The 20,295-nt window shown below is 39.8% G+C and overlaps 1 protein-coding gene across 2 annotated transcripts; it reads right to left on the reverse strand.

Moving 5' to 3' along the window:
- Nucleotides 1-1,841: 1,841 nt before the first annotated feature.
- On the reverse strand, nucleotides 1,842-18,929 carry LOC117821897 (transcription initiation factor TFIID subunit 4-like). Of its 2 annotated transcripts, none has more exons than XM_034696445.1 (16): nucleotides 18,667-18,929; nucleotides 17,759-18,496; nucleotides 15,735-15,889; nucleotides 15,231-15,350; nucleotides 12,275-12,430; nucleotides 12,018-12,140; nucleotides 11,766-11,855; nucleotides 10,842-11,069; nucleotides 10,607-10,742; nucleotides 10,101-10,212; nucleotides 8,068-8,237; nucleotides 5,273-5,403; nucleotides 5,040-5,165; nucleotides 4,758-4,814; nucleotides 4,551-4,670; nucleotides 1,842-4,468 (listed from the first exon to the last, which is right to left on the reverse strand). In XM_034696445.1, exons 1-16 carry the CDS (start codon nucleotides 18,695-18,697, stop codon nucleotides 4,301-4,303), a joined length of 2,661 nt encoding a protein of 886 aa, XP_034552336.1. In that variant the 5' UTR covers nucleotides 18,698-18,929; the 3' UTR covers nucleotides 1,842-4,300. The 2 variants fall into 2 exon arrangements, with proteins under 2 accessions (XP_034552336.1, XP_034552337.1); XM_034696446.1 differs by having other exon boundaries at nucleotides 17,759-18,131; nucleotides 18,667-18,928.
- Between the last annotated feature and the right edge of the window lie 1,366 nt (nucleotides 18,930-20,295).

The following is a 20,295-nucleotide window of genomic DNA, read 5'->3' on the forward strand; positions in this document are numbered from 1 at the left end:
TGCTGCATCTAAAAATAACCCTAATAAAAGTGAAAAGAGACGGCTTGCATTGCATCACCTCAGAGTTCCCATGACATGACATCGCTTTCCTCTACAATCGTCTTTTGTGGTGAATGAAAAGAGTCTTTCGTAACTTTGGAGAAGTTTGATTCAACAGATACTTGAGTAAATAAAAGATTATTAGTCACAGCTCCTCAGATCTCTTTCCTTCATTCAGCTTCCTCTACCTCTCAGTTTCCAAGGACAAAGAGGATTATAATAAAATCTGAATAAATCACTGAACTCCAGATATATTATATTGATCTTTTAATTTTGAACCTAATGAGACAAGGATGGTAATCATCCTGCTCGTACTTATCATGTAAGGAGGCAGATCTGGAGATTTAAATGTTATTTATTATGGACTAAATATCCTTTAATCATGTTTCAAGGTAAGATGTGAATTAATTCTAAGTGTACTGTCTTATCCAGAAATAATGGGCTCCTAATTATTTGATTTTTGAGGACTTGCTCTTATTATTCTCCTCTCGGCACTGATGCAGAGTAAGCTTCAAGAACAGAATATTCAAATGATGTTTGTGTCCATCGAGGCTTGAATATTGACAACTTGAACAGCTGCTGAAGACCTGATTTGTTTTTGAAACACAACATTTTCTGATTTGTGATTTATATATCACAATAAACATTATGCTAAAGATAATGATGTTTGATGTGGTTACTTTCTTTTTTTTAAGTTATGTTTTTGGGCATTTTTGCCTTCATGACAGGACAGCTGAAGAGAGACAGAAAAACATGGGGAGTAGAGAGTTGGGGAAGACCATAGAGTGTATATAATGGACAGTGTCGCTCCACCTTTTCCCATTGTACGGTTTTGAAGCCAAAAAATTCCGTTCCAGAATGCTGCCATCTTGTACATTTTCTGCAGCCAGAGTGCGCAGTAAGGAATTAATGTTTCAACGGTAACAAGCTTCACCCTACAGCATAGCGTCCCGAGGTCCTACGGAGTTTCTCTCCACGGCAGCTGTCAATCAAAGTAAACCCGGATGTAAAAACCAAGCTACATACACACCAATTCAAAGAAGATGATCTTTGCAGCATTAATAAACATGTTTACAGCCTGGTTCAAAAAACGGCTTGGCTCTACTTAGCTAATCTCTCTATCGGCACACTCTGTATGGGGGTGAATTTTTTCTAACGCAACAGTTCAGAAGATATTAAGATTACAAGATTTTGCACAAATAAGGACATGACTGACGTGACTCCTGGACGGGAACACATAGCTGTTGGCTAGGAGGCTCAAACTCCGCTCATTTACGTCACACTCTGCCTGGTTGAGTTCTGCATTTCCAATATGGCTGCCTCCATCGATTTGCTTCAAAACAGCGCTCAGGAACAGATGGTTGATGTCGCAGATACTACGTACATTATTTATACTGTCTATGGTAGAACCCCATTTTTTAACCTCTAATAACTAACGAAGAAGAAACTTTTAAGAAAAAAAGAGGCCTTGAAAACAAAACAGTCAAATAATAAATATCACCACAGCATACAGATGTGAGAAATATTCGTACGACATGTATTTATTTTTTAAAGTTTGACTGCAGCCCCATTCAAATGAACCACTTGTGGTTTTTCTTTATGTTTATGATGTGGTTATTTATTGGCATGAGCATATATTTCTCTGATTTTGACTCCAAAATATATAACTGTTGCTTCCGCAACAGCTAATAGAGATCTGAATAAATGTAACGAAATGTTCAAGGTTTCAGTAAAGTACTGCATAAACACCAAATAGTCCAGAGCAATGAAGACAGTGAAGGTTTGTTTTTTTCTTTTGTTTTAATAAAGACCATTTTCTTAATCGATTGTAAAATAGCAATTAAAAACTTTTTTAGATTCAGTTATTTACATATAAACAAATAGATGTGCAAAATGTACAAGAAATTGGCAAAAAACATCACATCTGTCTTATTTCTCATACATATATCTGTCTATATATCCATGAAAAATAAGACAAACTAGTCTGATTTGAATTTAAATCTACAGATAGCAAACCTTAGTATGTACAGCAATAACATTTGCAGATAAAACATTTTTGAAATGACAAAAAAGGTATAAAGATCAAAAAAATGTATGTGCAGTAAAAATATAAAACATATAAACTGGGCGTGTTCTTCTAATCGACTTGTTTTTAAAAAAACTGATCCATTGATCTGCATTTTGACCCAAAAATGAACCCCATCTTTAATATATATAAAAATCTGGACATAAAAATTTAAACAAAGCTTGATTCACTTAAAAGACGTTAAACATTGTTGGTGTTCATTTTTCGAAATCTCACTGTTTAAGTTCACATAATAGCAGATGAAGCTACAGACACTGAAAACTTCACATTACTAAGAATCACTTTGTTTCCAAGTGAAGCCATTCTAGTTTTGATTCTTTTTCAGTTACTAAAGTTATTTACGTCTAATCTCTTTTAAAATAGTACAAAAAAGACCCAAAAACTCAAACATGGCACCACTTAGCTAGAAAGTGTCGTTTTTTTGGTGACATATGTGAAAGGAAGGTCAAAGACCAGTAAACTTTTTATAACTAAACATGTGTAAAAGTTTCTCTTTTCCTCTACCTTTAAAGCAGCTGACAATAAGGTACCTGGCAGTAACATTTAGCCCTCTACACAAGCTGTAGTCTTTTAAAATAAAAAATAGATGGGCACAACAATGACTGTTTAAAGGATATTCGCTGTAAAGAAGAAGAATCTCTTTAACATCAAATTGTACATGATCCATGAAGGTATCATCCAGAACCGCTGAGTTTTGGATGCTCCAGATATGATTGATAGCAATGTGAAGTATCTTAGTCTTTAAAGTCGATGTTGCTACAATCTGAGTGAAAAGTGGAGTCTTTCTTTCAGCCAATGTGTCAGGGACTCTGACTGTACAAGGGCTACTGCAGCAGGAGTTCAAACACCAACACCTGGGATTAGATCATGCACAAACCACGACGTACAAGTAATCTCTTCTTTGTTTGAATGATGAGGACAGAAAGAAAGCACACAACAAAACAATGAAAGCACACATCCTACAGATCTGAGAGGAGCGGTAGGATAGATGCTGTTACTGCAAATGATCAGTCATTCTAACACAGGACTTCCACCAGATCCGAGTCCAGTCCGGCTCCGATCCGCTGCGGTCCGGCTCCGTGCTCTCTCGTCCGTCAACACCCACATGTTGAGTTTTCGGACCGAGCACGGAGCAGGACCGCCGGACAGCTGGAGTCATGTGACCGAGGTTGTCTTTATGGTCCTCTGAAAACCTCTGACCTGTTGACTCCAGGCCTGACTCTGCTCTAAATTACATTTTGTTTATTCTGAATATTAACCGGATGTTCTGTTCTGTTTGGCATTTTGTTTTGGTGCCTGACTTCCTGTCCCGCTCAATCTGCTCTGTTGAGATTGATGCGTCTTGCTCCAGCATCCAGCAAAAATACAAGTCTTGGGTATCTGATCCATTGCGTTCCGACCTGCCAGATCAGAGACGCAGCAACGCAACGGAGCGGATCCAGTGGAAGTTAACACATCGACTAGAACAGAAACCTATTTGTTCCGGTGCTGTGAAGGATTGGACACAAACCGGGCACAGACTGGAGACGGATCTGGTGGAATTTGGCCTTTATCCATATGGCTTAATTTGGTAAGAAGGCAACTCAACAGATGACAAGATATTTAAGACAAGTCTCTGTAAAATAAAAAAAAATCCACAGGTTTTTAAACCAGGCTAAAATCTGCCATAAAGTTTTCATAAATCAAACCCTCTGCTTAAAGCGTAAACAGAGCATTCTAGATGAAACGGTCAGTGCAGTTTGTGTGAAATCAGGCTGTTTATGGAATAACCTCACAGAGATTTGCAGCTACAAAGTTGTCAGTGAAATTACCCAAATAAGGTTTTCAGGTCTGAATTGCTGAGTTCAGTTTAAAGTAGGTTTGCCTGTGTTTAGCAGGAGGCAGAGGCATGATTAAAGTGTGGGTGCGACTGGTCTCCAAAGGGCAAGCACGCTGAGAGGCAAGCTGAAGTTAGGGCTGAGGTCCAACTTTTTCTCCATCTCTGCGCAAAAAACAATACAAAAGGCCTGTGCTTAAGGAGGGATGAGAGAGCGGATGTCTTCTCAGTATTCTGGGTGAATCTCTGCCCACATTTCAGTCAGCAGTGGGTGATTACAGGAGATACCTGCACAAAGGGTCAGAGCCTGTCGACTCCATCTCCTCCACTGAGCAAGGCTAGTCATTTCAACCCAGGTACTATTTGAGGAAGCCTTTATATAGAAGATGTGAGTGGCTGGTCCCTCGTTCGTTCTCCAGGCAGAAGAGCAGATCCTTAAGGTTGACTCTGGTGATTCTCTGGCGTGTAAACTGTCTGGAGCCTGCTCCACTGGATGCTCCAGGCTGGGAGGGTCCTGACCCTGAGCCCTGGGTGTGGAAGACAGAGCACAAGTAAGATGTAACAAGCCTTTTCAAGTGATCCAAATCTGAAATATCCCGTGTTCCTCACCTCTGCGCTGGCACCCCCAACAGGAGAGTCTGTTTTCCGCTTCTTCCTCGGACCGATTGCTGCCAGCGCCGTTAGGTTGGCTTCTCTCTGTCTTATCTGAGCCAGCTCCTGCTGCTGCATCTGGAATACAAGCATTAGCACACAGATTAGTCTCACATCATGATAATGCTACACAGAGCAGAGTCACTTATCCTTGCATGCACTTACCTCTTTGGCTTTCTGTTTGAGTCTGAGCTGCTCGGGGTCTTCTTGCCGTGACCGAGACTGCAGCGAAGTAGAGGACGTTTTAATATTTCAAGATGGATATGTTCAATTTATTCAATCAATTGTTTTATTCATTCACTCACTCAGTTAGCAGATCTGTTCTCCGGTGACAGCAGCAGAGCAAATGTATACTAATGACTCTGACCTTACTTGCCTTGTCAATTAAGATAGTGTGTAGGATTCTTCCTGCCAATGATAAAGTATGTCCTTGTCATAAAATGATACCTTGGCAGCCTTTAAGAGAATCTCCCTCTCCTGCTCTTCCTTCCTTTGCTTCTCCATCTGATCCAGCTGCTCGAAGAACTTAAGCTGCGCTCGCACATCGCTGACCTGCCCGTACCGACCATCCTCCTGAAGAATGAATGAAGATTTTGCATAAAAAAAGAGACAGGTATAAAAGAGGGAATCAAATCAGACTCAAAGGTAATGGGTCTCAACAGCTCTCAAGTAATAATCACCTTGAAGGTAATGTTCTTTTGCTGTGCCACTTGTGACACCTTTTCCAGCAGGTTTTGTAGCCGCTGCTGTGTAGCGTAGGCAATGTAATTTAATACATCCGTGCCTAGCTCACTGATTCCAAACTTCTTACCTGTCAAAACAGTGTGAACAAGCATTTAAGCAGAGTGAGACAGTGTCGGGCTTTAAAGGCACTCTATTGAGTTTTTATTAGTGCTGGGCGATAATTCGCTAATGATAATTATCACAACATCATTTTTCTCAATATAAATATAAAAAAGTTTGATAGAAATTCGATATAAATAAACCTGTAATTACACCCCAACCACTGGAAATAGGGGTCACTAATGAGCCTTAAACGCAAGTTGCCACCCGACATTAGACAGAAGAAGACAGCATTGAACAGCCAATCATGTTGCAGGGTGAGAGGAAGGCGGAGCTTAAAGACGTTCGGAGCAGAATGTAAACACAGCTGACACGAGTGACAGCGACGCTGAAGAAAACTCAAAACCTACCAGCTCAAAGCAGAGTCGTTAGTCTGACACTGTGTCGAATCTGCGTTAACTATTAACTAAATACACTTCATTAAATATACTTTCAGGATGTGGGTAAAGGAAGAGCACAGAGACAACTTCTGCTGTGCATTTCTAACACGTTTAATGTCAACCGCGACCGTAGGACAACTTAACACCAAACGAGCACGATACATTCACTGTACTGTGGGAAACAACATCACTCTGCCTGTAACCCTTAGTAATCTTAAAGGGGAGAGCACAACTCAAAACCATACTCTACTAAACTGATACACAGTACACAATTTGATATACACTTGAGGTCAAAATTATTAGCCCCCCAGGAAATCTGGAACATTTTCCTTAAATTCTGCCCAATGTTTGAATCATTGATAAAACTTGATATAAGCAAACATTCAACAGTGTTCTTTAGTAGCTTTGGTACATTTTGGAATGTAAAATACATTTTTAGGATAACTTTATGTCAAATATAGTCAAAAATGGGGTGGTCAAAATTATTAGCCCCCCTGTGAATTTTTACTTTTAAAACACACCTGAGCAGTCAGTTTGTTTCCTAACAACACCTGTAGGTCTGTTGGCTTCCTCACAACACCTGAGCATTCAAACAGCATTGAGATTTACTTAAGGGACTCCAAACAGGGCACTTGAACACGTTATTGAGAGAGATTACTCTTACTAACCATGCCAAAGACAATGGAAATCAGTCTTGAGCTCAGAAAGAAGATAATTGAGGCTCATAATAAGGGGGAAGGCTATACTGTAATTTCTAGGTGTTTTACAGTGTCTAGAACAGCTGTATGTTGCATCATTGCAAAGTACAAGGAGACAAACTCTGTTGGAAACAAACCTAGGCGTGGTAGAAAAAGCAAGATTTCAAGAACTTTGGAGAGGAAAGTAGTCGAAGATGTCATCAAGAAGCCCCGGACATCTGCCAAGGTGATTGTTGCTGACCTGACCTCCTCTGGAGTTGATGTTTGAAGGTGCACAGTTGTGAGGGATCTTCATCGTAGTGGGCTTCAGGACCATCGTCCCAGAAGAACTCCTTTACTCAAAGAGCAGCACATCAGAGTCAGACTGAGGTTTGCCCGTGAACATTAAGGTAAAGATGAGTTTTGGAAGTCCATCTTTTGGTCTGATGGAACTTTTTGGGCATATGGATGTTGTTCATGTTTGGCCAAGAAAGGGGGAGTCCTTCAACCCTTAGAACATGGTCCTCAGAATTAAACATGGTGGGGGGAGCATCTTACTGTGGGGCTGTTTTGCAGCCTCAGGCACAGGAAATCTTGTTCTGGTGCATGGCATCATGAAAAAAGAAAGTTATGTTGACATTTTGAGGGATAATGTGAAGAACTCTGCTCTTAGTCTAGGCTTTCATCGGCGCTGGGTCTTCCAGCAAGACAATGATCCAAAGCTTACGTCAAAATTGGTCAAACAGTTCTTAAAGGACACTAAAACCAAGGTCCTGGAGTGGCCCGTACAGAGCCCAGATCTAAATCCTGTGAAGAATCTGTGGCGGGTGCTCAAAGTGAATGTCCATGCTCAGAAACCATGTATTTTGGACCAGCTGGAACAATTTGCATTGGAAAAATGGGCCAAAATCCCTCCAGAGACATGTGCCAACCTTGTAAAGAACTATTTGAAGAGGTTGTTGTAAGGTGTGGCTCAGAAAGGGTGCACTATTGACTACTTAGGGCCAGGGGGCTAATAATTTGGGACATGCCATTTTTACCTTTTCTTGTTTCAATTCATTGCATCAATAAAATATCCAAGTCAAACATAGTGAACATTTGTCTTTGTTATTTTGGAAACACATAAACTATAAAGGCTTGTTTTTAATTGTCATTTTCATGGAGAAATCAAGGGTTTTATCTGATTTCACAAGGGGGGCTAATAATTTTGACCTCAAGTGTATATTTGTTGTAAGTTTAAATCAAATTATGGAAATAACCTCAATCTGAGAAAAATAAGAATTACAAACTTAAACTTCACAAAAAATGTATTTTACACTAAAGACCTGCTTCCTGTTAGCACCGTCAGAAATGATAGATTCAAGAAGTTTATCAGAAAACTAAATCCAGATACAAACTAACAAACTGTCTGGTTTCTTCAACTTTCACTCAGGACCAAAAATCTGCATTTAAATTTAAATGAAATAATGATTTGATATTTATCGTGATAATTATCGATATTGACTGATATGAAATATTTTATCGTGAAAACATAATTTTCAATATCGCCCAGCACTATGTTTTTATTCATCTCACCAATCTCCAGGGTTCTCTGAGTGAGCAAAGAGGTGGAGAGGAAGCTCTCATCCTTACAGGAACGCATCACCACACCTACAAGCTCTGAGTTGGTTGCTAAGATACGAGCACTCTCCTCTGATAAGTTGACTCCTGCCATGGAGGCCACATCGTTGATATCATCATCATCCCTGAGAGAAATAAAAAAGCGACAAAGAAGACATGAATGGCAACAAAATGTAGACCTTGTCAAAAAAAGGAAAGAGAACAGATGCCTTCATCAGGCCTAAATGGCTGTGACTCACAGGCCTGTTTAAACAAGGATTCTGTAGCCCTGGATAAATAAAATTTACTATTGATTGACCCTCTGAGTGCTTCAGATCTTTGGAGAAAAAAATTGGCCTTTTTGATGATAGAACTCGGATCTCTGTTTTCGCTTTACTACAAAGACATCCCAATAGTTTCATTTTTCTGTAGTGGCAGTGGTCCCCTGATGCAGGAAAAATACCCCAACAGCTTAAAACTATTCACACTGGGCTAATTCATTATGAAAACTAATAACTGTGTCCAACCAAACAGCTGCACTTAAAAAACCATCAGTGCGGTTTATTAATCTAAGCTACACCAGGGTTGTTGTGTGTGTGTGGGGTTTAAATGATGCTCTGTTGGGGCCCCCTTGTGGTAGTTTTGAAAATTAACTATAGCTCGGATTGTACAGACTGAAGAATGTCTCATCTTTGTGGAGACTAAAACTCAAAGTCAAAATATCTTTAGAAAACACTGAATGTATTGTAATTATTCATTTTTTGAATAATGAATTTATTAGAATTATTATTATTATCATTATCATTATTATTATTATTATTTTAAATTGGTTGTAATTTCCCTTGTTTTACTTGCTATTATTATCATCCTTTATTTCATCAGGAATATTATATGTATTTATTTTGTATTTATTTATTCAGTTATTTTTTATTTACTTATTCCTAACCATTTATTTTAATGTTTACTTATTTATGTTTTTTTTTTTAATCCACCTTGTTGTATTATGTGTTACATTTAACTCATAAACCTTTATTGACACCTTCAGGAAAAGTACATCAAAATCAAAATCTGTACACATAAATATAACTGTGTATACATAGCATATATATATATATATATATATATATATATATTATTCTTCTCCTTTTTTATCAGAAATGTTTAAAGCACAGAAATATGTTTAAATATTGGACCTGCCTTTTAGAAGTTGCGTTTTATGCAGAAAATTCTTGAAATAAACGGTTTTAAAAACTGGAGCACTGTGGTACATTACCAACAACTTGTTAACAACATAAGATATTTAATAATGTGTAGTATGGATGAAGTTAATCGTTTATGACTTAAAAAATGACTGACCAGGATTTCCTTTTTTTCCTTTTTTTTTTTCAGTGTCCTGAATTTGTTATGACTGAAAACCTCTTGCCTCTGTTGAGTTCATTTAAGGAGGGAAACAGTGAACCGGTTTGTGCAGCCACTTGAACAAGACATTTCTCAGCATCGCTGCAGTATCATAGAACGTATGAATGACGAACGGCTGACTGCACTGACTTTTTTCTATCACTTCACACCTGCTTTTACAACAAAATCCGTTTTTCTACAATGTGAAAATATTCAGTTTTCATCTTTCTAAGCAATGCTGGAACCTGAGAGGTTTGGTTAACCAACAAATCAAATATATAGACACAGTATGTCTCCAGTATGAATCCAAAGCTCAGTATTTTCACTTAAAGAGTACCAAAATAGTTGGTCACTCTCCCATACTTTATTTTTGTCTTTGGACTAATCCTAAAATAAACTAATAAAAACATGACTAATACAAGAACAATATAGAAAAAGAGTAAGATTGCATTTCTGTGCTACTTGCAATAGTTATGATATTAAATATTCTAGAAAAAAAAAATTGTGCTTTTTGAAAGGTGATCAGGATACAAAGTTTGAACAATAGATCTTTGGCTGTCTGTTTAGAAAACTTCACTGAGGACAGAAATCAATCTGAATGTGTAACAAACCTGAAGGTTCCTCCCCCTGCCTCCTTCAGCTTGTACTTCTGGGCAGTAGTAAGTGCAGACTGGTTCAGTATTTGTACTCCTTTGACCCCTGTAGCAAGCGTCTGCTTCACTCCTGGATGGACAGAAACACAGAGGCAGAAGCAAATACATTTTCTGAAACTTACTAGGAACAGAGATAAGAGGAATAAACTGCAGCTACTACTATAATTGTAAGTGTATGGTTTAAAACATGCACTATGATGTGATTCTGATCTTTCATCCAAAGTGGAGTACAGCAGTTACAGAAAATATCCACAAGATGGGAGTACACGCTCATATTTTAGGGACTTCTTCCAGCATCGTAATGATCTAATACAGATGTGTTTATGATTGACCAAATAAAGGAAGTACACTTCGACATTGAGAGCATTAAGGCTGATTTTTCCATTCCTACAGACAAATTAATAAACTAAATGAGTTCAGTGATGGAGGAATAATAGTAGTTCAAGTGGCTGTTAAACACACACCTGTGTGTAGCTGCTTTACCACCTGTGGCTGGCTCACAATGATCCGGTTGTGAGGTTGTCCTCTGAGCGTTACCATGGGAGACTGAGCCAGCGTCACCTGCTGCCTCAACATGGTCCCCTGTTGCTGGGGGACAATCTGTGCACATTCAGGAACAAACAGAATAAAGCACAGCCCAGAAAAGAATAATCACACTCTCATTGGTTTCCTCTGCTGACTAAAAATCTTCCAACTTACCAGTCCAGGTTTACTGTGAGGTGTCTGAGTGAGGCTGATGACTGCGGTTTTGGTGGCGGCAGTGCTTGTGGTGGTAGTGGCGGTGGTGGAGAGAGGAGGTCGCAGCACCACAGCAGTGAGGGCGGTGGAGGCTGCTGCTGCAGGCTGAGTGCTGGGCAGAGGCAGCAGGCTTTGCTGGATGAAGGCCTCGGAGTCTGGGGTCATCTGACGCAGCGCTGGGAGGCTTCTCTGCAAGAAGACGAGGACAGTAAGAGTTAAATCTGACTGCATGACACCAAACAGAAAAATGAACACACTTTCCAGTTTTTTGATGACCTCAGCGAACAGTTTTCTATTACTGCAATACTACAGCACGATTACTTAGAAAATGACGCCCCCTTTTACAGTAATATAGATAACAAAGAAGAGTACGCTTAAGGGCTTGGCTACCTTTAATTGATAAGTTGCTACCATAGTGACCTGTCAACCTGAATTAGAGATGCAGTGATGGATAATAATTCCACTCCCTATATTACAAATATGCTCACTCAGGGTGAGCAAAAAGGCCAACTTGCAGAGCCTTAGGCTTCAAAGGGGGCATTTGCAACCAATGGGTGACATCAAAGCCAGTTGCATAACCAGAGTGTGTGGATGACAAAGGTCAGTGCGGATGGATAGGGGTTCATTTGTGGCAGTGGAGATATAAACATCTCTGGGCATATTAACTTAAGTGTGGTTTGCAGAAGAGTATGGTTCCGGGACAAAGACACTAAACAACTGTTGAAGGGGAACCAGCTGCTGTAGTTTTGCATGAGGCAAGGACTCAATCCTAACACAAGCTACCCTGACCTGCACTACCTGTAGAGAGGAGGGACTTGTTAAAAGAAGCCCTGCATTTAACATGCAGAATTATTTGCATATATGTGATGATGTCACTGATCCCACCTTGAGGAAAGGCACAAGGTACGGCTGTGGTGAGGAGTTGAGCTCTTTGTATAACCTACTGGTGAAATCTTCAGGTTCTATCTTTGCTTCCTGTGGAACAAGCACAGAGGGATGGGTATTAGCTAAAAGGATTTTTTTAGTTGAATCAACTGAAGGAAAGATACAAAAGCTTTAAAATATGGACAAAGATCAAGTTTCAACAGAGTGAGTGAGGAAGAGATGACAGAAAGGATGAAGAGGTGAGACATATACCAGCAGTTGTTTGACCAGCTCCTTGACGTTGGCTGTAGTCTCAGAGGACTGCTTTCCACTGGAGGCCAGTTTGATCAACGTGGACAGAAAGTTTCTACACTTTTTTACATTCTCTAGCGTCTCCTGCAACACATATCAACAAAGTTAGATTTGTCTTTGACCATATACATCTGATTTAAGTCGAAACACAATATCTATATCTATATCTTACAAGATAACAAAGACAAAAGCATTGAAGGTTAGTACTTCTCTCTTACAGCTGTGATAGCTGTTGGAGTGACAGGAGTCCCAGGGGCTGTGAGCGACCCTACCCTCTGTGTGACTGCTGTGGCTGCAGATCCGGGCTGCACAGTGCTGGGTGTGCCCAATGCCTGTCTTGGGGCAGTGGCACTTCCTCCCAGCATGATGGTGTTCTATAAAAGTCAGTGAATATGCAGTGATGACATGAGGCTCAGGAAAATGACAAGGTCACAATAACAGATTTGACATGTCTGCTCCAGGGGAACAGTGCAGTCAACTTCACTCGGACCAACACAATTCCCCCCTCTAGCTTTATGTTTGCGTGGAAGATGTTTGCTAACGCAGAACGTGCATTGATAATTGTTCCAAATGTACACTACCAGTCAAAAGTTTGGACACCTTCTCATTCAATGTTTTTTTATTTATTTTAATTATTTTCAACATTGTAGATTAATACTGAAGACATCAAAACTATGAAATAATCTGGTTTTGCCATAATATGGATTACAACAGTAGTCAAATAGGGCTATCCATTGTGTACTAACCCTACCTCTGAAAAACACAACTGATGGTCTCAAACACATTAAGAAGGGAAGTAACAGGGTTCCCACTCTTTTCCAGAGATCATTTTCAAGGACATTTTCTGTGAAGTTTTGAACTCTCTCATAGACTTAAAAATGTTTAAACTGTCTTCCTGCGTGGCGATGTCTACTGTGATCAGCGATGTCTACAACTTGCAGTTTCTGTGCATATGTGTTGCTCATTTTGTTCCATTGGTTTTCACTATCTGGAGTTTGCACTCCTAGCTACAGTACTGTAATTGAGCTCTCAGCCTGCAGGAAAAGTTGTGAGACACAGACCCCCCCAAGCTCTCTGCCCGACTCCACTGGTCACTCTTTAACTTAAATATAAGACTCTTTGAATCAAAAGAGAACTCCACAAGGTGAATGTACCATAAAACATAAACAATAGACCCCCGTTTTCTGTGAATGCATGATTATGACCAAGTGAAGGAGAAAAACCGGACCAGTCTGTGTCGCTGTCTTTTACAGCACAGCGTGCACTCAGCTTTCAATGAATTAGGATGTGTTTTTTTAATTGTGTTAGGTCGCACGCAGTCATGTTGGAATCATTTTCCAATGTGTGTTTTTCCAGGACATTTTACTTTTTCTCCCATTTTCCAGGTGTTTTCCAGGACGCGTGGGAGCCCTGAGGTAATCTACAAATGAACTCTTGACAAGGCTCATGATAATTAGAAACCATTCAAGGAGACTACTTCATGAAGCAGACTGAGAGAATACCAAGAGTGTGCAAAGCTGTCATGAAGGAAAAAGGGGGCTACTTCACAGAATCTAAAATATAAAACATGTTTTGGTTTGTTTAACACTTTTTTTGTTCATTAAATAATTCCATATGTTCTTTCATAGTTTTGATATCTTTGGTATTAATCTACAGTGTTTCAAATAATTAGAATAATTAAAATAAATACAAACCCTTGAATGAGAAGGTGTTTCCAAACTTCTGACTGGTAGTGTATATGACAAAAACTCTTTCAGACTTCACATTTTTCCTTTGCATACGTAAAAAAAAATTAAGGAAAAGAATGTGCAACTGAGGAAGAAAACCTGTTGGTGCAAAAATTGTTAATACAACAAAATGAGTGAGCAAAAAGGGAACCTATAGAATACAAAATCATGAAACAAATATTCTGACCTTCATCTTTTCACTGCATGGTTAAAATGCAAAAAAAGAATGACCATATAACTTGTAAAACCGGGTCTGGGCCTGATTTTATAAAACATTTCAAGCAAAGAAATAAATCCAAACCAGTCCAAGAGGGATGCATTTAGCTGATTTTATACAGCTTCTTATTCGCCTTATTATTTCTAATTAGCTGAAGAGCTGCTCCGAGTAATTTGCCAATAACAACACGAACATGTACACATCAAAATCTGAAAAGGGATTCATTAAAACTAACAAGCCTCTTCAAACATATTCTGAGGAGCTTCTTGTGACTACTTGTGTTTGTTTTCTGATTAATTTCATTTTGTGTGTCCATATTTTGCAAATCCTGTCAATGTACAGGAAGTCTTTTGACCATTGTGAGTGAGGCAAAATTAGTAGGCTAGCATGTGAAGGTAGAGAAGCAGTGCAGAGGTGCAGGGGTGGCTATGCATTGTACTGCTGGGTGATACATTCAGTAACAATTGATGAAAATGTGTGATTTGGGGTCCAAAATCTGAATGTATCTTCCCTTCAACTTGTGCAAATCCTTGAGATCCCAGGGTTCATTGTAGGGCAGAACACAGACACAATGTCAACATGGGGGAGTTTGTTCCTGAAAAATCTTCTCAGTCATCTGGAAATGGTTCAGTTTCTCAGCATCTGTCCTTGACAAAACCACTTGCAGCCACAAGGTTTTATTCAGTTTTATAAAAGGAGTGGCGACTAAAAGCAAAAGCAATAATACTTGTTTATTTCACAATCTGAAAAGGAGGCACACAGCTATCCCAAAAAACTGATACAAAATCAGGCAACATAAGCGGGATCAAAGTGATCAAGGGGGTGTTGTTTTTAGTCAAAATGGCCCAGCTCTATCTCAATGTTTTAGGAAAGACAGGTAGAAATGTTATGAGCTACGGAAAGAGGAAAAACGATTTTATTCCCTGTAAAACATTTTTTATGTTTGGGAATAACCATAATCCAGATGGACTGCTTTCACAGCATATACCGCCGCCAATAAATAACCTGTTTCATTCAGAGCACATGGTTTCCCTCACTTTCTTTCACAAGTTTGAGTCTTCAAAGTCATACAGATTCAATGTTATTTAACGGAATCATTTCAATCACATACCATGCCTGTGGCAGAGATCCTCACAGAACGGCTTATCTACTTTTGATGACCTTTGCTTTAGTGACACCTTACCCTACCCAGGAGATTAATTATCTAGAAGAGGTGCGTGGTGGAGTTACCTGGAGCACAGGAGGCCTCTGCAGAGTGGTGGTGGATGTCACAGTGGTTTGGACAGTTGAACCTTGTTTAATAATGGCAGTGGGAGTAACTGGTCGAGGCAGCAGAGATGCGCCTGGGGCCTGCAGAACAGAATGAGTAATGAGTTTGTTGCAAACAAAAATGTTCCTTTCAGAAAGGTCTAGAGTTTGCTTCATGTATTTTAAAGTTGATGCAAAGGTTCATTTTGGCTCAATGAAGTGACCTGCATCCATAAGTTAAGTTAAATGAGGAGGTGCACAATTGTAACAATCTGTTTTAAAAAAAGATGTATGTATTATTGCAAATAAAGTAAGTAAGGTGCTTAACAGAATTTGAATTATATTGTTTCAATACAACACTAGTGACAAAAAAATGTATAGAAATAGCCCAAATCGCATCAGGCTAGTATCTGAATTATATTATGTTACACTCAAATATTGGTAACATTTTCTGAGAGTGACTCCATGTGTCCTGCTTTAAGGTACCTGTAGAGAAGTAATCTGGACAGGTGGAGTGCTGGTGGGAGCTGCTGGTCGTGGTGTCATGGCGCTTTGGGACTGGGACTGTGCCTGCATTTGAGCCAAGGTCTGCTGGTGAATCATCAGCAGCTGGCCACTCTCACTGCGGACCAGTACCATACCTGCAAGAGGAAAAAGATAGGGAAAGAGGGGAGAGGTGTATCATTATTTTTATTATTATATTAACAATTATTATTTGAATCATTGCTTTAACATATATTTATCTTATTTAATTGTTTATCTATTTATTTCTTGTATTCACCTCATCTTGTTAACGCTACCTTATTTTTTACTTTTCTTTCCACTATCACTTATTTTATTAATTTCACTGTATTGATTTTATTTTATTTTTAAGTATTTTATTTATAATCAGGCCTTTTATAATTTTACCACTGCTGTTGTTTTCTGTCTCTCTGTTATTCTGTGAAGCACTTTGGGCTGCATGTTTTTCTGTATGAAAGGTGCTATATAAAAAAAGTTGAGTTGAGTTGAGTGTTAAAAAGTCAAAAGGGCTTTTACGTTCAGTCTGATCAATATACTGTATGCAGTAGGTTATTTGTAGGTCTGTTATTGATGCATGGATTTAACTCCGCTGGGAGGTCTGTGTTCACATACTCGAACAGAAGCCAGACTAAGCAACAGGTCAGACCAGAATAAGAATATATGGATTGAGTTTGACAGTATAAGCACCCACATAAACAGTGTAATAAGAATTTTGGGGTAAATCATAAATTTTGACTCATGCACCTCAGCTTGATGTTACAGCCAGATGTGTAAAAACCTATGGGGCTCCACTACATAGTAATAGAGCAGTATACAACAAAGTAGTACCAGGTTACAGGAGGCTGGACAGGAGAATTAAGCCATGATAGGGCTCTAAGACCTGGGCAGCTTTAAACACAGAACTTACAAGTAGAGTTGATTGCCATGCATTTTACATTGGTGTAATTCAACATGCCTTGCTTTCATGGAAGCTATAGGTACAGTCAAGTAGAGAAAAGAAAACTGATCCAAGATTTGATCTGGTCTGCAGTTAGAACCTTGCCCACTTCTTATCTGTTGTTTGTGACAATCAACTCTGACCAGTGCAACTGTTTAAATTCATATCTAGTCTTTTAACACAGAAGCAGCTTACACTATGTACACAGTACACCAGGGGTGTCAAACTTGCGGCCTGTGGGCCAAAACCGGCCCGCCAGAGGTTCCAATCTGGCCTGCTGAACGACTTTGCAAAGTGAAAAAATTACAGAGAAGACATTAACTGCAATTTTTCAGTAAAAGTAACTACTATTTCAAATTTGCCCTCTGGGGGTTGCATAAAATCATAGTGCTGACGGAGCGCCCTTAACGGTGCTCCGGGACTTTTTTTCTCGAAGTGAGAAAACAGATTACTTGCTGATCCACTAACTACTAACACTAGCACTACACCTCTGCATACAACACTGTCCAGCAAGCAAACTGTTCATGCTTGAGCTAAGGGGTCCAAAATAATCAACTTTACCTTCTTCATTACTATGATCTATCCTTTCTTTTGATGTAAACATTACACACTGTGTGTTAGGTGAATGGGTAACCTGTGTGTTGAGTGTATTTGCAGCAGGTTTCAGGGCTCAAAGAGTAAAATATTCTGCCTACTTAGAGACTCATCATGGCAAAAAATACAACTGCTGTTTTTGTAGAAAGATAGTTCATTAAATGTGAACATTTAAAGGATGTACTTGTACTTTTTGCACTAAAACAAAGGGAAAATGTTAGAGTTGTTGTTATTTATAGGTTATTTTGTTATGATTTTACTGGTCCGGCCCACTTCACATCAACTTGGGCTGTATGTGGCCCCTGAACTGAAATGAGTTTGACGCCCCTGATGTACACAGTACGAGGAGTTTTTGTTCTACAGTAACAAACTTTCTAACAAAATAATTGAAAAAGCCTAAAGAGACAACAGAGACACTTTTAGAAGCTGATTATCTGTTCACTTTAAACGAGTTTACCTGGTGGAAGCTGGATGTTTTGGATGTTTGGGGCGTTTTGTTGCGGCTGAGGAAGCCGAGGGGCGAACACCTGTGGAGCGATAGCCCGGATCCCAGCAGGAGGTGTCGCAGCGATGGTCGACGGCACAGAGGTCCTCAAGTTCTGCAGCACAGTGGGGCTCCTCATGGTCGCTGTTGTCGCTGTGTGTCCACTAGTCTGAAATACACTTTTTGTGGGGTCCAGTTTGTTGACAATAGAGCCCGTTGTGCTCGTGACACTCACGACTGGTGATGTTAAAACCGTGGTCGGGTTCCCTCCGCTTTGTACGGTGCTGGTAGGAGTTTGCATAGGTGTCCTCACAAGCGTGACCGTGGGTACGTTGTTGACAGGGGGCTGAGAGGAAATGACAGCTGTCAGAGGAGTCAGAGAAGAAGTTCGAATAATAGTTGTAGGTGCTGCAGAAACAGGTCCGTTGTTTAGAAGCGTGCCAGCGGACTGAGAGCTGTCCCCGCTGCTGTCAGCAGACGCTCCTCCGGGGGGGTGACAGTTCATCACCACAGCGCTCCCGTTTAAAGTTTGAAGAGCAGTCATTCCGGGTTTTCCGATCACAGATGTTGCATCGGATAATGCCGTGACGACTCCACTGGTGGTCACTGTCTTGGGCTGACTCTGAGCGGCTGTGGATGTGGACCCGGCGGCTACTCCATCCATGCTTGAATCGAGGGACCCCCTACTGTTAATGACACCTCCCTGACCCCCTGTCCATACAGCAGCGGAAACACATGAAAACAAGGGGGGTGTCGAACAACTCTCCCTTTCGCATTAGTTTCGGGACACATACAAAGTGAAGCCAAGTTAGCTAATATCAGTTGAACAACGCGACCGAAATGAGCTAATGTTAGCTAACTGGAGTGGGCAGCTATCTTACCTGCTTTAAGCTCTTGTTGTGAAAGTCCCATTTTGCTGCCCTGAACATTTGTATTAACGTTACTTTACACAGCTGCGCAGCCAGTGTGATTTGCCGCAGACTGAGCCCTCACAGTTGTGTTGACGGCGGCTTCATAGAGAACACTCCAGAGATCACACTGTATCACCAACTACTTTTTTCGTCCGCCGCTGTGTTGTTGAGCAAAACATCTTACAGCAAATCGGAGCTCGCCGCCATCTTTGCCCAGCTACGCTGCTTCGTGAGACGCATGCGCCGATTGGATGTACCGTAAGTGACGCGGTCTCACCCGGCGCTCTGATTGGTTACTCGGATAATATATATTCGGGAACACAACGTCCTGGGCTGCAGTGTGTGTAGACTGTCTTTCAGGCAGATTGATATCATAGAACGGTACCGCTTACAGATACGCTCCTAGTGGGGTTTAACCACAATGAGGAGGCTCTGTGAGAGAGTGTCTCAGTTGTGTAATGTTTTTGTATAATTTTGTACAGTCATGATGGTATTTTTCTTGCTTTTGTAAACATTGGAACATATGCCCTTTTATGCTCTAATCCTAATGAATGTGTAAACTGTTGTTGTATGATCTTTTTATTTCTTGCTGGACATGTATTTCACTTATTTCTAGTCTTTTATATTACTCTTATAGCGATATGGATCAATGGGTCTGAAATAAAGTATATTTATCTATCTATCTATCTATCTATCTATCTATCTATCTATCTATCTATCTATCTATCTATCTATCTATCTATCTGTCTATCTATCTATCTATCTATCTATCTATCTATCTATCTATCTATCTATTCAATTCAATTTGCTTTAGTGGCATGAACAAAGACATGTTATTGCCAAAGCACATAAATTCATACACATACATTATATATACATTAATCACACACCATATTCATTACATATTATAATCATCACATACATATCAACCACATATTACATATATAACATATTCTATACGCATTAATGAATGATTACCCATACAGCATATCTCACCCGATGCGGCAAGCTAACAAAACCCCCACCCAAAATCAAACATCATGGGATGGTGCGTCCCTCAGGCGTTGACAGGCAGACACATATTTAGCAGCCAGAGGAGCTGCTGACCCTTCCCCCAGGAGAACTGACAGTTTCTCTTCTGGGGTTAATGTTGAGAAGTTTGGTAGCATTTTAGTAATTTCTCTGTAGTGGGAATCTCTTAGAAAAGAGAACTTGTTGCAGTGGAGGAGGAAGTGCATCTCTGTCTCAATGTCCCCTGTAGAGCAGTGAACACATAGACGCTCCTCTCTGGGCAGCCATATCTGCCTGTATCTCCCTGTCTCTACAGCTAGCTGGTGGTCACTCAGCCTGTATTTGGTCAGGATACATCTTTGTTTTGTATCTGTAACACTGTACAGATATTCAGATCATTTATAATCACAATTTAGGGTCAAATAACAATTCATTCTACTTTGGGTCTTTGTTTGATCTATCTATCTATCTATCTATCTATCTATCTATCTATCTATCTATCTATCTATCTATCTCAGAATTTATCATACACAACATAATAGTGTGTATGTTTTTTTTTATACCAAGAGCCCAGAACCCCTGCCTGTC

The sequence above is a fragment of the Notolabrus celidotus genome, chromosome 11, assembly GCF_009762535.1.
Source record: "Notolabrus celidotus isolate fNotCel1 chromosome 11, fNotCel1.pri, whole genome shotgun sequence".
Classification (NCBI taxonomy): Eukaryota; Metazoa; Chordata; class Actinopteri; order Labriformes; family Labridae; genus Notolabrus; species Notolabrus celidotus.

Coding starts and splice junctions, on each gene's coding strand:
- LOC117821897 (XM_034696445.1), bottom strand. CDS start 18,697: ATGGGACTTTCACAACAAGAGCTTAAAGCAG. Junction 4,815..5,039: donor TTCTCTTAAAGGCTGCCAAG/GTATCATTTTAT, acceptor ACTTCGCTGCAG/TCTCGGTCACGGCAAGAAGA. Junction 4,469..4,550: donor TTGGGGGTGCCAGCGCAGAG/GTGAGGAACACG, acceptor TTCCACACCCAG/GGCTCAGGGTCAGGACCCTC.